General features: G+C 70.7%; 2 protein-coding genes across 3 annotated transcripts in view; one reads left to right on the forward strand and one right to left on the reverse strand.

Annotated features, from left to right (window-relative positions):
* The window catches only part of SLC35B2 (solute carrier family 35 member B2), a 126,980-nt gene that overhangs the window by 82,736 nt on the left and 29,476 nt on the right, over positions 1-14,768 (reverse strand). The gene's annotated exons all lie outside the window — the stretch shown is intronic.
* LOC311207568 (uncharacterized protein) lies at positions 385-14,292 on the forward strand. The gene is made up of 30 exons (XM_084283674.1): positions 385-1,049; positions 2,448-2,555; positions 3,416-3,550; positions 3,870-4,001; positions 4,091-4,282; positions 4,363-4,446; positions 4,584-4,702; positions 4,788-4,902; positions 5,102-5,188; positions 5,399-5,514; positions 5,763-5,916; positions 6,133-6,224; positions 6,307-6,397; positions 6,678-6,791; positions 6,878-7,134; positions 7,242-7,365; positions 7,524-7,709; positions 7,820-7,975; positions 8,329-8,549; positions 8,728-8,905; positions 8,995-9,123; positions 9,243-9,551; positions 10,121-11,632; positions 11,854-11,934; positions 12,112-12,198; positions 12,316-12,407; positions 12,488-12,573; positions 13,081-13,284; positions 13,501-13,653; positions 13,873-14,292. The coding sequence occupies exons 1-30, from the start codon at positions 633-635 to the stop codon at positions 14,106-14,108; spliced, it is 5,967 nt and encodes a 1,988-aa protein (XP_084139800.1). The 5' UTR covers positions 385-632; the 3' UTR covers positions 14,109-14,292.

The raw sequence follows: 14,768 nt of genomic DNA on the forward strand, positions 1-14,768 counted from the left end.
GTGCCGGTGCCGAGGGCTCCCCGTGCCGCAGCCGGGGGGCAGCATGCCCGCCCCACCGCTCGCCGCCCCGCTGCTGCGCGCCCTGCTCGGCCGCCTGCTGCTGCTGGCCCGCAAGCGCCTCCTGCCGCCCCTCCGCCGCCTGGGCCGCCGGCTGCGCTCCGGGGAGAGCCGCCAGGCCCTGCTCACCTGCCTGCTCTGCATCCTCAACCTGCACAAGAAGGTGGACGGCTGAGCTCGGCACGGCCGAGGGGGGGCCGGGCGCGGAGCCGCCTCCCCTGCGCCGCCGCCGGGGGAGGGACCGGCACCGGCACCGGGGAGGGGAAGGGAAGGGAAGCGAAGGGAAGCGAAGGGACGCGCCCCGCCGGGGGCGGAGGGGCCGGAGAAGCCCTCCCGAGCCCCGGGCCATGGGAGCCGGGTCCCCGGAGCCCCCCCCGGCCGCGGCGGGGCCGCCCCGCTGAGCGCCCCCCCGGCGAGGGGCGGCCCCGGCACCGCCGCGCCCGCTCCGGGGCGGGCTCCGGCAGCGGGGGAGCAGCGGCGCCGCTTCGCCCCGAGCAGCCCGAGCAGGATCCCCGGGACCCCCCCGGTTCCCCCGGGCCTCCTCCCCGGCCCGGAGCCCCGGCCGGAGCGGGAGGATGTCGGGCAGCACGGCGAGGAAGGTGCAGCCCTTCACCATCAGCACCAAGCTGTCCCTGCCCAAGTGCGCCGCCGATTTCGCAGCCGACGCCTGCCCCGGCATCGCCCTGGCCTCGGCGCTGGACAACCACCGGGGCCTCCGGAGAGACCTCAACCAGCGCATCTCCCTCTACCTGGCCCAGGCCAGGGGGGGGTCCCCGGGGCCCCCCGGCCAGCCCCGCCGCGGGGAGGAAGGCGGCGAGGAGGAGAGGCTGAGCCGGGGCTCCCTGGCGCGCTCCATCAAGAAGATCACGCTCTCCAACTGGCACGGGGAGGCCGGCTCCGGGGATGCAGGGGGGTCCGGGGAGCCCGGGAGGGCCGGAGGGGAGAGGAACCACAACAACAACAACAGCAGGACGGGGAAGGCTCAGTTCAAGGTAAGCGCTCCCCTCAAACCCTGCTCCCCGTCCCGCTTTGGGGCCGGATCCTGGTTCAGCGCCTGCGGCGGGAGGGCTGCGGGGTGCTCGAGGGGATGGGCGAGCCCAGGATGAACGTGGGTGGGAAAGCTCGGCCCCACAGATTGAGCCCTGGGGGGCTCGGCCCTTTGGATGCTCGCGGTCGCGTGCGGGGAGCTGGGAACTCGCCCCCCGCTCCTTTACCAGAGGGGAAACCGAGGCTGGGAGAAGGGAAGTGACTCACGAGGGGCCGCGCGGTGAGGCAGAGCCAGGACAAGGCTGCTGCCCGCCCGGCCCCCGCCACGGGACCCGGGAGCCCTGGCAGCCTGCCCTCTGCGTTTCGGCCCCGGCGGATGCGGGTGTCCCGAGAGACCCCCCTGTGGGGCCGGGATGGGGAGTGGGGCGGCTGCGAGACCTCGCCAGGAGCTCCTTGTGCTTTAACCCCGACCCGCAGCGGCTGGTTTCGCAGCGGGATAGCGCCGGGGAGAGCCGCGCAGCCGGCTGCCAAAACCCTCTCCTTCATTGCCAATAAAGGCCAGGCGCAGCCTCGCAAGAGCTGCCGGGCCCTCGGGCACGCAGGCAGCTCCTCGTGGCACGAGCAGCCTGCGCAGCCCGAGGGGCATCAGCCTGGGGGCTCCCCTCGTTCCTACAAGGAACGCCCGGAGGTGCTGCTCGGCCAGGAGCACGAGCCTTTGCACCTCTGCTTTGCGTGGGAGGCGCCTTCAGCCTGCAGGGCAGCGAGAGGAAGGGTTTGTTCCTCCCAAGCGAGGACCCAGCTCCGGCCAGAGGGACCGGCCCCGTGCGGGAAGGATGAAGTCATCCCTGTGCCGCCGGCCCTATTTGCCTGCCGCCGGCGGGGCGCGGGACGGGGCCCTAAATACAGCTCCCCTGTCACCCGCGGGCTCGGCGAGGGGCTCGCGGGGTGCTGCCTGCCAGAGGGGCTTCACGGGGTCCCGAATGGCATCCGATGGGCGTAGAGGGTCAGAGGGACTGCCCTTGGGCACGGCCCAAGCGATCCCACGTGCTTCTTGCCCTGGGCTTGGGCCACGGGGAGGCTAAGGTAACGCGGAGTTCATCCCAGGCCTCCTCGCCGTGCCTCTCCTGCTCACACCCCGGCCCCTCCATCCTGCGGGAGCCCTTCCCGGTGACTCAGCCGCCCTCTTAACTCTTGCCTCCTGGCCCGGAGCAAAATAAAATAAGAAAACGTGTGTGGGGGAGCCAAAATGAAGCCAGCACCCAGCAAGGCGGCTTCGGCAGCTCTTCCCTGCAAGCAGGGGCTGTGGCTGCTGCAGGGGGGGGTGCAGGAGCGCTGCCAGGCTCCCCGCCGCTGGCACCCACCTCGCTGCCAGGCTGACGGGGCTGCGCCTTCCCCGCCTCCAGGTCTATCTCAGGAAGGATGTGGACGGGGAGGACGACAAGCAGGAGGCTGCGAGCCCCCAGCCCGGCGGGTTCTGCTCCCCGCTGGACAGAGGTTCCCCCTTGGAGGCGGTACGTCCCCGCGCACGCTGCCGGGAAGGGGTGACCGAGGGCTTGGGGCTGAGCAAACGGGGCTGGGGGGGGGTGCGCAGAGCCCGGGGGTGCACGAGGGCATCTGCCCAAAAAAACGGGGTGCGTCTATCGCCAGGGGGCACAGGGGCTGGGGTTTAGGGTTCGCAGGGGGCTGGGCACTTCCAGCGTTTGGCTGTGTCAAGAGGCTGGGGATGACAGAGTCGCGGGAGGGCCTGAGAATCTGTGTTGCTATTTAAAAAAAAAAAAAAAAAGCAGGAAAAAAAAAAGATTTCTCCAGTTCTTGTGGTTAGGCAGAGAGGCTTTGAAAAGCGACTCCCATGTCATCAGCGGGGCAGCGCACGCCAGAGTGCTGAGGGAGCCTGACGCTCGCCCCAACCCTGCAGCCCTGCACCCAGGAGGTGGCACCCTGCGGGCATGGGTGCGCCGAGCCCCCCGCGGGACCCCTGCCCCCTGCCAGCCCCAGGGAGGGCAGCGGGGGGCATTTCGGGGCCCCGTGCTGGGAACCAGCGCCTGGGAGAGGCCGCGCTCCCCCCGGGCTCCGTGCAGCTGGGCCCAGGGCTGCGTTTGGAGGGGGGCCAGCTCCTTGTGCTGGCTGACCTTCGCCATGGCCCCCGGCGGAGCTGGAGCCCTGACAGAGCATTTCGTCAGCCCGGGGGCCATGCTGTGCTTCTCCCCCCCCTCTGCCACCCCTTTTGCTGGGGGTCTCCCTGGCTCGCTCTGCGCCCCTCTGTCCCCCACGGGGTGACCCAGGGTAGCGAACACCATGGGCACGTCCCCTCCTTGAAGCCCCCAGGCAGCAGGGGGGGTGACATGCTGCCCCCCCGGCTCTGCCCCCCCAGCTGGCACCCCATAAAGACAGCCCCGGGAGCAAGGAGCCGGCAGCCCCCAGGAGCGTGGGGCGAAGCGTGCCGGGGGCACCCACCCTCCTGGACCCCAGCCCCCTGCTCGCCCAGTTCAACCGGGAGATGCTGCAGGTGAGCCCACCCGGGGGGAATAGGGCCGGGATGGGGGCCGGGAGCGGGATCAGGACCCAGGCTGCCTTCCTTTGGGGCTGCGGGTGGGGTGCGCCGCGGGGAGGGCTGCGCGGCCGGCCTCGAGCCGAGCCATTGTTGCGGCGTGAGATCATCTTTGGCCGCCTCCGCCTGGCTGTCAGCCCCGGGGAGAGGGGGTCAGCCCGCACCGGGGCCCTGCTTCCTCCTCCTCCTCTTCCTCCTCCTCCTCCCGACGGGGACGGGGACGGGAGGAGGGAGATGGGGGCCGTTGGAGACAGACACGGCTCTTGCCACCCCGCAGGCGGAGGGCTGGGTGCGAGGCAAGCTGCGGGACCTGCAGGACGGCTGCGAGCTGCAGGGCTGGGAGCAGGTGGCGCAGGCCCTGCAGAGGGAGATGAAGGACTTCGACAACACCCTCATCAAGCTCAGCCAGGTGAGGCACGGGGTAACCCACGGGGCACCCCCCCCGTGGGCCATCCACGAGCCCCCCAGTGACCCGTTTTGGGGTCCCTCTCCCCGCAGATGGGCGAGCAGCTGGCGTGCAGGCCGAGCCCCGGCGGCGAGGCGGTGCGGAGGCAGCTGCAGGCGCTGCGGGAGCAGTGGCAGCTCCTGAAGCAGACGGCCGCCAGCCAGAGCCGGGCCCTGGGCGGGCTGCGCAGCCTGCAGGACTTCGGCAGGAAGGCGGAGAGCCTGGAGGCATGGATCCGCAGCAAGGTGAGGTGCTGGTGGTGGGCGCAGCACCCTTGGGACGGGCTGCCACGTCCCCCCCTTGCTCACAGCAGCCCCTGTTCCAGGAGGAGAAGCCCTGCCTGGCGGCACTCCTGCAGGAAAGCCTGGATAAGATCCAGCTCACCCGCCGCATCCTCGACTTGAAGCAGGTGGGCGCAGCTCGGCTCCATCTCACGGGGTTCAGGATGTGGGTGGCCAGCCCGTGCCCGCCCCAGCTGCTCCCCAAAACCCAGCCGGAGCCCCCGAGGTTCTTGGGGGTGCTGATTTCTGCCTCTGCCCGCCCCAGGAGGAGCAGCACTTCCAGAGCCTGCACGAGGAGCTCAACAGCCTGGCCCAGAAGCTGGAGAAGCAAGGCAAAAGCGAGAGCCGGAGCGTCTCCGCCCGGCGCAAGCACCTCAACAAAATGTGAGCGGGGCGGCGGGGCGATGGAGCAGGGGGGTCCATGGTGGGCACCAGCCGCCCCTCACCACTGCGATTCCCCCCCGGGCAGGTGGCTGCGGCTACAGGGCACCCTGAAGGAGCACCACGAGGCCCTGCAGCTGGCCCTGGAGGTCGCCGCCTTCCTGCAGCAGGCCGATGCCCTGCTGGGTGCCATCCACGCCAAGGTAGCAGCCCCGGGCAGGGTGGCACGGTGGGGGGAGCGCCCCGCTCCCGTCCCCTGCGTTCGGAGGGTCCTCGGGGTGTGAGAGCTGGGGGGCAGAGCCAGAGCAGCAAACAGAGCTGGGCTGGGGGGATTCGAGCACGGCGGAGCTGAGGGCAGGGTCCTGTCCCCCTCCCCGCGCTGAGCGCGGCTTCTTCTCGCAGTGGAGGAGCGTCTGCGGCGTGGGGAAGCACGGGGAGGCCGAGGCCAGCCGGGATTGGGATGTCAGGGACATAGCCAGCCAGGTGATGGTAAGTGCGGGTGCCACCCTCGTCCTCTGAGCCCTGGGGGCACCCTGGGGACGGGGGCTCGCGTGCCTCGCGGGGTCAGCGCTGGCAGCGGGGGCTGGGGGGTCGGCGTGCACCCCAAACCCACATGGGGCAGCCGGGGCCGAGGGTGGGGGCAGGCAGCCACTTGTGTGGGGCTCGTCCCGGCCCTGCCACCGCTCCCCTGTCCCGCAGATGCTGGACGTGACCGTGTCGCAGCTCCTCAGCCTGCAGCCCAGCCTGGCGGCCCGAGTCACCCCCAAGCACCGGAACGTGAAGGAGAGCTGGGCCCGGCTCCAGCAGGCGCTGAGGTGGGGCAGCCCCCGGCCAGGCTGTATCTGGCTGTGGGGAGAAGGGGTTTGGGGTTTGCAGCTTGGCCCCGGGGTCTGGGCTCCTTGGTCAGGCTCACGGTGCCGTGAGCTCAGAGGGTTTCCTCCTTTTTTCCATTTCCTCGGTGGAAAATGGGGTGATCAGGACCACGAAAAGTGAGCTTTAGGGGCTCTCTTTTCTCCATCCTCTGCCCCCCCCGAGCCTCCTTTCTCTCCCTGCCCCTTCCCAGGACCGAGAAGGCTCCGGCAGTGGCTCTGGGAAGCAGTTTCCCAGGGGGAGAAGCTGCAGCTGCGAGCACTGAGCCACACAGAGACGGCAGCAGCCGGGAGCTGGTGGGAAAGGAGGCAGGAGACAAGCAGAAGAGAGATCCCGGCGGCAGCACGGTGAGCACGGCAGCTCAGCCCTGCCTCCCCCCGGCCTCTCCGGGGCCTCCATGGTAGGAAGGCGGCCGAGCTTGTGGGAATTTGGCCGCTGGCCCAAGCCCAAGCCCAGCGCTGTGCCGTGGCTGGGATGCAGCAAGGAGCCCTGCACCCGGCCCGCGGCGAGGCGAAGCGCTTTTGGGGCCGGGCGGAGGAGGCATGGGAGCCTTGGTGCCGCAGGTGCCGAAGGACGTGTCGAGGAGGCTGGTGGAGCACGTGCGAGGCGAGGAGAGCGGCCCTGGCTGTCCGGCAGCGGGAGGGGACAGCAGGAGGTATGGGCTCGTGGAGGAGGCTGTGGGGAGCGGGGCGGAGCGGAGCGGGGGTCCCCGTGGCTGACCGCCCCCCTCTCCGCAGGAGGAGACGGGGTCCTGGAGAGGTGGAGGCTGAGAGGGGCACGCGGCCCCCCGAGGCCCTGGCGCAGGATGTCGGCCGGGTGCCAAGCACGGTAACGCCTCCCCGAGAGCCCCGCCGTGTCCCCCCTGCCCCTCTATTCCCAGTCCATTCATTTTCGGGGTCCCCTTTCCCACCCCCTGCAAATTTTGGGGGCGCACGTCCCCGTGCTCCTCAGCAGGCTGCAGCCCCGCTCGAGGAGAGCCCCCCCAGCTCCCGGGGGGGGTGCAGAGAGCTGGGAAGGGCGGGCTCCAGCGCGGCTGTGCCCCCGCTGAGCCCCCTCCAGCCCGGGGACACGGGGTGGCAGCCGCCCTGAGCGCTGCCCCTGCCTCCAGGAGGGCGCGGGGAGCCCCCAGGTGGAGGCCATGCTGCGGGAGCTGGGCGAGCTGTGGGAGGACCTGCAGAGGAAGCACCAGGAGAATGGTGCCGTGTTGAGGGAAATCAATAAGGTGAGTGGCTGGTGTCACCCTCACGCTGCTCCTGCACCCCCTGGGGGGCCAGTGGGGTCGGTCCCACCTCCCCGCTGTCCCCGCAGGCGCTGAGGCTGGTGGGGGAGCTGGACCGCGCCGAGCGGTGGCTGCAAGCCGTGGCGGGGTCGCTCTCGGAGCCAGCTGCCATGAGGAGCCCCGCGGAGCTGCGCAGGGACCTGGAGGGGACGGGCCAGCTGGAGAGGCAGCTCCTGCTGTGCGGCGTCAAGCTCCAGGCGCTGCGGGAGGAGGCGGCGGGCGGGACGCCCGCGGAGCGCGAGGGAGCGAGGAAGATGCAGAGGAAGGTGGAGATGGTGGAGGAGAAGTGAGTAGCAGGGGAGGCCGCCTCCTCTCCGGTCCCGGGGTGCGTGGGGAGGAGGAGGTTTCACCCAGGGAGGTGCAGGTGTCCACGAGGGCCGCCTGTCCCCGCAGGTTGGCACACGTGCAGGCAGCCCTGCGACGCCGAGCCGCCGACCTGCGCGACTCCCTGGTGCTGTCCGAGTTCCTGCAGAACCTGCAGGAGGAGGAGGAGCGGAGCCGGCAGGGATCTGGGGAGGTGAGCAGCGGGGATGGGAGCCCTTTGGGATCGCCCAGCAGCTGGGGACAACCCGAGGGTTGGTCTGAGGCTGGCAAGGGGGGCTGCCCCTCTCCAGCCCGGACGCTTTGGGGGTTGCTCCACACCTCCCTCACGCCCAGCGGCTCTGTTGGTTTCAGCCAGGGAGCGGGCACCGTGGCTCGCAGGGGGCTTTTCCCCTGCTCTCGGCCCGGGCTGAGGACGGCGAGGAGGCGAGCAGCCCCTTGGGAGAGCTGCAGGAGGCGGTGGAGATGCTGAACGACGCGGCCAAGGAGCGGGAGCGAGTGATGGAGGTGGCGGCGGAGACGGAGAGCCTGGAGCGCCTGGTAGGGGACGGGGACAGGGGGGCTTTGGGGACACGACCCGGGCGGCCCACCCGCAGCTGTGAGGGGTCCCGTGGTGGGGCTCACCTCTGCCCTCCCTCCCTCCTGCCCAGGTGGCAGTGGTGTCCCCGCGCCTGGAGGCCCTGCGGCGCAGCGCCGAGGCCCTGGCTCGCGACACGGCGCAGGCGGAGAGCGGCTTCACCACGGTGAAGAGCGAGAAGGACCTGCCGGGGCTGCAGGGCTTGCAGAGCCGCCAGCAGGAGATGGAGGTGAGCTCCGGGAGCCCCGCGGCCGGCCGGGCACGTGGCGGGGAGGTGCCCGGGCAGGATGGGGCCATCCCGGGGAGGCGCTGGCCCCCGGGGGCCCAGGTGTCGTCAGCTTTGGCGCGCGGCGGCGTCTGGGCTGGAATTTTCCAGCCCGGGCCAGGGAAGGGGAGAGAGCTCGCCTCAGCTGCCCCGTGCCAGCGCCCGGCTGCCAGCACCTCGCTCATCTTTCCGCCGGCGGGGTGGTGACTCAGGCGGGCAGGCAGGGAAACCGCGCGGGGAAAACTGCCCGGCCATGGCACCCGCAGCATCCTGAGGCTTTTTTTTTTTTTTTTTTCCCCTCCCCTTTTGGTCTTCAGCGTGAGGTGTCGGAGACCCTGCAGGGGCAGCTGGAGGAGCTGGAGCAGGGAGCTGCCCGCTTGCAAGAGCTCTGCCCTGCTCGCCTGTGCCCCATCAGCCGGGAGGTGCAGGACACGCTGCGGGCGTGGGCCGGGCTGCGGGAGCTGCTGCGGGAGACCCGTGGGCACGTGCAGCAGGCCGGCCGGCTGCGGCACTTCTTCAGGGATTACTTGGCCATGATGTGAGTGCTGAGGAGCCCGCGGGGTTGTCTCTGGGGAAAGGATGTCGGGGGGACCTCAGGCCCTGCACAGCCATCGGGGTCTTGGGGTCCCTGAGGTGCCACATCGCGTGGGAGACGAGGGCAGGTTGGGAATGGCTTCCCTGGGCTGTCCCCGAGCCCGTCCTTCGTGCGCCCTCAGCTCCTGGACGGAAGACACGCGGGCTCAGATCTTCTCCGAGAGCCCGAGCGGCCCCGGCTTCCTGGAGACTCAGTGTGAGGAGCTGGAGAAGAAGATCGAGGGCAAGCTGCAGGAGTTCGAGGAGCTGGCGGCGGCGGGGCAGCAGCTGGTGGCGGAGGAGCACTACCTGAGCGCCACGGTAAGCGGCGGAGAGCCGGGACGAGCGGCACGGGGCCCTGGGGCCGCTGGGGTCCTGGCGGGGGCCACCCAGCATCTCCGTCCCCATAGATCCAGGAGCGCCTGGAGGAGCTGCAGAGCATGCTGGGCTGGGTGCTGGTGCGCTGGCGAGCGCAGAGGCACCAGCGGGATGAGAGGAGGGACCCCGAGAGCCCGCGGAGAGCATCCCCTGCCAGCCAGGTGAGCACCCAGCTGGGCTGAGAGCCCCGATGGAGCAGGGGGCACAGGCAGTGGGGGACGTGTCTCGTCCTGGCAAAGTGCAGCCCCTCCTCCAGCTTCCCTCCTGCCTCATTCCCCAGGAGCAGCGTGCCCCATGCACTCAGGAGAGCACCCTCAGCCCGGCGAGGCTCCCTCCCTGCTCCTTCCCCGTGCCCGCACAAGGACCAGAGCCGCGGGTGCCGGCAGGGGCAGCGCTCTCCCCTCCAGCATCACCTCCCAGCAGCTCAGGAAGCCCCGAGCAGGCTCTGGCCTGGGATCCCTCCGAGACCTCCACGCTGCTGCTGCCGCCGCGGGGCCCCGGCGGGCTGGGGGGCACGGTCAACCTCATCCTGAGCATCGGCAAGAAGGGCGAGAAGAAGAAGGTGCAGATCGAGGAGGCGCCGCGGACGGTACGTGGGGCTGGGCGGGGGGGCTTGGAGGGCTCCTGGGTGTCTCCCGTGGTGGCACCCAGCCGGGCTGTCCCCAGGAGAGCTGCCCGGCCTGCATAAGGCTCTGCTGGATGTCGAGCACCTCCCGAGGGCTAAGGACCAGCTTGTGCCACCCTTTTCCTGCACTTTCCTGGCTGCAGCTCCTCACCCCCGCACATCCAACCCCCCCCCCATCTCTCTCTGTCTCTCTCTCCCCCTGCTCAGCTCCCTGCCACTAAACCCTCGGGCTGTAAAACCTTTTGGAAGCGTTGCCAGGGGCTTGTAGGAAACACTTGGGGTAGTTTAAGGCGAAAGAGAAAGCCGCCTCGCCAGCCAGCGGCGGAAGAGGTAACGGCCCCGGGGGAGGCCGCATGCGGGGCGGAGCGGCTGCATGGTGTGAACCCGCCTGCTCCATCCAGACCTGGGCTGCCACAGCCTCGCAGGGACACGGGAGGGCTGTGTGGGGGACAGCCCTGAGGGCCGGGAGGGCTGGGGATGCCGGGCGAGGCGTTTCCAGGAGCCGGGGCTCAGCCCTCCCTCCGTGCCCGCAGGTGCTGCTGGAGGAGAGCTACGGGGAAGGGGCCAGGAGCAGCTCCGGCACGCCGCAGCCAGCAAAGCGGCCGCCTGCCGCGTCCTGCCGCCCTCCGGCACCCGGCTCCGGCACGCCGCCGGCCTCCCACACCCTGCCCAAGGCCAGCACGGGCTCCCTCTTCAACAGCCTGCAGAGGAGGGAGCGGGCCAGGGCCGAGCAGGCACGGCTGCTGACGCTTCAGGGGATCATGGGCGCCAGCTCGCTGCAGCCCCTGCCCGAGGAGCGGCACGGCCCCAGCAACACCTGGCCCCTCAAATGCGGCTGGAGGAAGGCAGCGGGGCCCCCCGGCCCCCAGCTCGGGGAGCTGCTGCTCTATGTGAAGAACCCCCTGGTGCGGGACATCGACGCCGAGTGCGGGGCGGCCCCCCGGCACCCCAAACCTCGCCTGGCTCCCCCCGGAGCCGCGCGGCGCCCGGGGCCCAAAGCCACGTGCCCTCACCTCGCCCTGGGCTCCGTGCTCAGCCTGGAGCTGCCCAAGGATGTGGCAGTGCTGGGGCGCCTCCGAGACGCCGCACCGGCAGAGGAGGAGGAGGAGGAGGAAGAGAGGAAGGGCAGGGGGGTGAGGTGCTGGGAGCCCCCTGGAGAGGACACGGGCGGGCACGGTCCCCGGCAGCCCGGCGATGTGCTGGGGGTGTCCCCCAAAGCCGAGCGAGGAACGTGGCTCGAGGAGGTGAGCTTCAACCCCAGCTCCGGCCGGCACAAGGCGCGGGGCCCGCGGGCTGCCCACGGCACCGGGGAGGAGCGCAGGAGCCCGCGGCACCCCGGCAGCACCAGGCAGCACCTCCCGGACTCGAGGCCGGGCCGGCAGCCCCACAGCAGCGTGCTGCACGAGCAGGATCTGCTGCCCGCCCGCCCGCAGCAGGACGGCAGCCCCAGAGCCAGCTGCAGGGCCCGGCACCGCGAAGCCGCTCACCTGGAGATGGGGACGTCCCCCACCAGCACCCCGCACGGGGCAGGAGCCGTCCCCAGCGCTGCCCCCGCTCAGCACCCCCGCAGCAGCAGCGCCCAGCCCGCGGGGTGCCCGGCTTCCCCCGCTGCTCCCACCCAGCTCTCCATCTTCGAGTGGGCGCTGGGGTCCCCGCAGCCCCCCAGCCCCGTGCGGGGTGCCCAGGAGGTTTGCCACCCTGCCCACGGGCAGTTCGAGGAGGAGGAGGAGGAGCTGCAGGCCATTTGGGATGGGGTGGGTGAGCGGCGTGCGCCCGGCCACCCGCCGGGGAGCCCCCCCGGCTCCGACACCGCCGGCGGGCCCCTCATCCTCTCCTCGGCCAACAACGTGCTGGTGGCCAAGTTCACCCTCCCCAGCGCCGCCCGGATCCTGCACAGCCCAGCCGGAGGGAAGGGGCACGCGGGCAGCCCCCAGGGGCACGGGGCAGCCCCCTGCCTGGAGGGGACGGTGGCCGTGCCCCCCTCGGACAGCCCCGCTGCGTGGGATCGGTGGAGGCAGCGGGACGAGGAGAGAGAGGGCGGCCAGGTCAGTGTGGGGAGGAGCGGGGGGATGAATTCGGGAGTGCCGGCTGCACGGGGCTCCCCAAACTGCTCAGCCTTAGCAGGCAGCGCTTAACCCTAAAAAAAAAAAGGGTGCCCTGGTGTAGCTCAGCCCCAGCTGTCCCATTTGGTGCTGCCCGCTCGGGCAAACCTGCATGCCCTGGGGCCGATCCGGGGCTCCCTCCCTCACCTGCTGTCTGCTTGCAGGCTCCTGCTGGTAAAACGGAGTTCCAGATGATGGAGGGGACGCTGGAAAGGAAGCACGTGCTGCAGGCGGGAGGGAGGAAGGTACGGTCTGTGGCACCGGGGTGCTGGGCACGAGGCCGTGGGGGGCTGCTGGAGCGGGGCGCGGCAAGGGGACACCTCCGTGCACCTGCGGGACCCTAATGGGGGCACCCCACAGCACCTGACGGATGCTGACCCGCCATCCCCGTGTCCCCTCTGTCCCCTGCTCGTGTCCCGCAGGCCAGCTGCCGCGCCTGGGGCCTCTTCCACGCCGTGCTGATGCGGCAGACGCTGTGCTTCTACCAGGACCGGAGGGACAGCCTCAAGGTACGGCGCCCTGAGGGGGGCTCTGTGTGACGGGGGGGGGTCCTCGTGGCCGGCTGGGGAAGGGGGAGCCGAACACCCCGCCGTGCTTTTTGCTTTTTGCTCTTCCCCGTGCTGCAGAGCTCCGTGGTGGCCCTGCCCCTCAACCTCGCCGGGGCCGTCTGCGCTCCGGACAGCGAGTACACCAAAAAGACCAACTGCTTCAGGCTGCAGTGAGTTCTCCCGGGAGATGGGGAGCCATCCACAAGCCACGCTTTTCCTGCTGCTTGACCTCCTCTTCTTCCCCCGGCAGGCTGCGGGACGGCTCCGAGTACCTCCTGCGGGCCCCGTCGCAGCCCCTGATGAACGAGTGGGTCTCCAAGCTGCAGCAAAACTCAGGTGAGCAGCCCTTGGAGCAGGCACCTCGGTGCCGCAGCCCCTTCGGAGCCGGGTATGGGACGGATGAGCCGAAACACGGCTGCCCCTGAGTTACGCAGGCTCCTGCCCTGCCTCGGGAGCTGCGCGTCCCCGCCAGCAGGATTTGGAGGCTTGGTTTTCGCCCCGCGCACACACAGTTAGGAATCAGGAATAACAGGGCTGACGTCAGCCGAGGCTCAGCAGCAAAAAAAAAAAAAAAAAAAAATACAGCCTCGGGAAGATTATAAACGGGCTCCGGGCATCCCGTGCCCTTCATCTGCCATTCCTGTGGGGCTGGGAGCCCCTTCCTGGCGAGGGGATGTGCCGGAGCGGTGTCTCCCCGCTGCCACAGCCATTCCCTGGGGGGCTGATTTGCAGGAGCCAGCCCATCTCCTGCAGATGGTGGCCACGGATGGTCACCCCGCGGGCTATTTGGGGTGTCCCGCGTGCCCCCCATGCCACAGCGTGCCCCTCTGCCCCTCTGCCCAGGTTTCCCCGAAGTGGATTACTTCCAGGCGGCCGCGCAGTGCGTCGAGGGTGCCAGCTTCAGCCCCGGCAGCTGCCCCCTGCAGGGTCCCCACCAGGCTGTGACCGCCAAGAGCCCAGAGATCGTGGTGCTGCCCCGCTCCAACGCCCGGCTGCAGCTGCCCCAGGACGCGCAGGACGGCCACGCCGATGGCACATCGGCAGCAGGTGACTTCTTCCTCGCACCCGCGTCTCCGGGTCCCATGGGGTTTTCCCTACTTGCTGCCCAAATGCAGCCCCAGCGGTGGCCTGTGGTGGCCTTGCTTTTTGCCGTAGTGCCATGGTGGTGTCTGTAGGACATCCTGACCCGGGGGCAAGGCAAGCCGCTGGTGGAGAGCCTTTCCACCTGGCTGTGTGTCCCTGTAACGCCTCCTTCTCCTTCAGAGGATGTCTGCGGGGCCGCCAGCCCCACAGCCGGGCCCAGGGAGCAGCAGCGGTCACCCCGGACGTCCCCCGGGCTGTGGGACAACGGCTGCCCAGACGAGGACGACTGCGGGCTGGTGGCCAACAAGCGGCGGTCCTACTCCTTCACCTCAGGTACGGTGGGCTCGGGGCACACCCGTACGGGGCAGGAGGTGCTTCACCCACCGCTCTTTGTCCCGGTGGCGTGGCGGTGGCCATGGGATAGGTCCCGAGCCCCCCCAGGAGGCATCTCCCACCCCTTGCGCCCCGCGGGGTGGCCGTGCTCAGCACCCCGTGCCCGGCTCGGGGAGGGCTCTGGGGGTGCCGGCAGCCTCTCCCTGCTCCCTCCCGCAGCCACCTACCAGAAGATCACCCCGCTGGCCGTGCCCCAGGAGCCGCGGGAGGCCGGGGGCAGCTACTCGGTGACGCTCTACATCGGGGAGCAAGCGGCGGCCGTGCCCAGGGCGCGCTGCCGCTCCTTCGTGGCCCGGCCGGGGAGCCCCCGGGACGCGCTGGGGGAGAAGCCCCCCGGCGCCCCCCGCCCCAAGAACAAGTCCGTCTTCAAGAAGTTCTTCGGCAAGAAGGAGTGAGCCCCGGCCGAGGGCGAGGAGAGCCCCTCGCCTGCCCGTCTGCCTGCCCTCCTGGCACCGGCTGCGCCCCCAGCACCCGCTCACCGCTCGCCGCCTGCCCCGGGGGGGCTGCACCGCACCCTGCCTCCCCCCTGCCCCCCCCGGGCCTCCCCCCACACGCAGCACAGGCAGGGCCGGGGGTGTTTTTATTAAAAAACAGATCGACACGCCGGCTGGGAACTTCTTCCTCCAGCCCCCAGGTGGGTGGGGGGCTCCGCTCCGGCGCGTGCTGCCTGCTGTGGGGGTCGGGGAGCGTGGCCGGCCCCCGGGGTGCTTCCCCCGTCCCCAAAATTTTGCGATGACTTCTCCAGGTTCCGGTCCGTGCTGGGAAGGGGAGGGAGCGCAAACCCTGGGCAAACAGGGCAGGGCTGTGAGGATGCTCCCGGCAGGCTCCAAGGCTCAGCCTCTCCTCCGCAGGCGCAGGATGGGGCTTAAAATAGCCGGGCTGGCTGCCGCCCAGATCCGCAGCGAGGGCTGGCAGCGCACAAACACGAGCAGCGGGCACGGGGCTGCTCCCCCCCCCCCGTGTCCTGCCGCAACCCCCAGCTGGGGACGGGGACATTGGTGTCACCCGGCGAGGGGCTTCGTGCTCCCGGAGGGGACCTGGTGGGGATTTGGGGC

This window comes from Netta rufina (assembly GCF_964035555.1).
Source record: "Netta rufina genome assembly, chromosome: 3".
In the NCBI taxonomy this organism is placed as follows: Eukaryota; Metazoa; Chordata; class Aves; order Anseriformes; family Anatidae; genus Netta; species Netta rufina.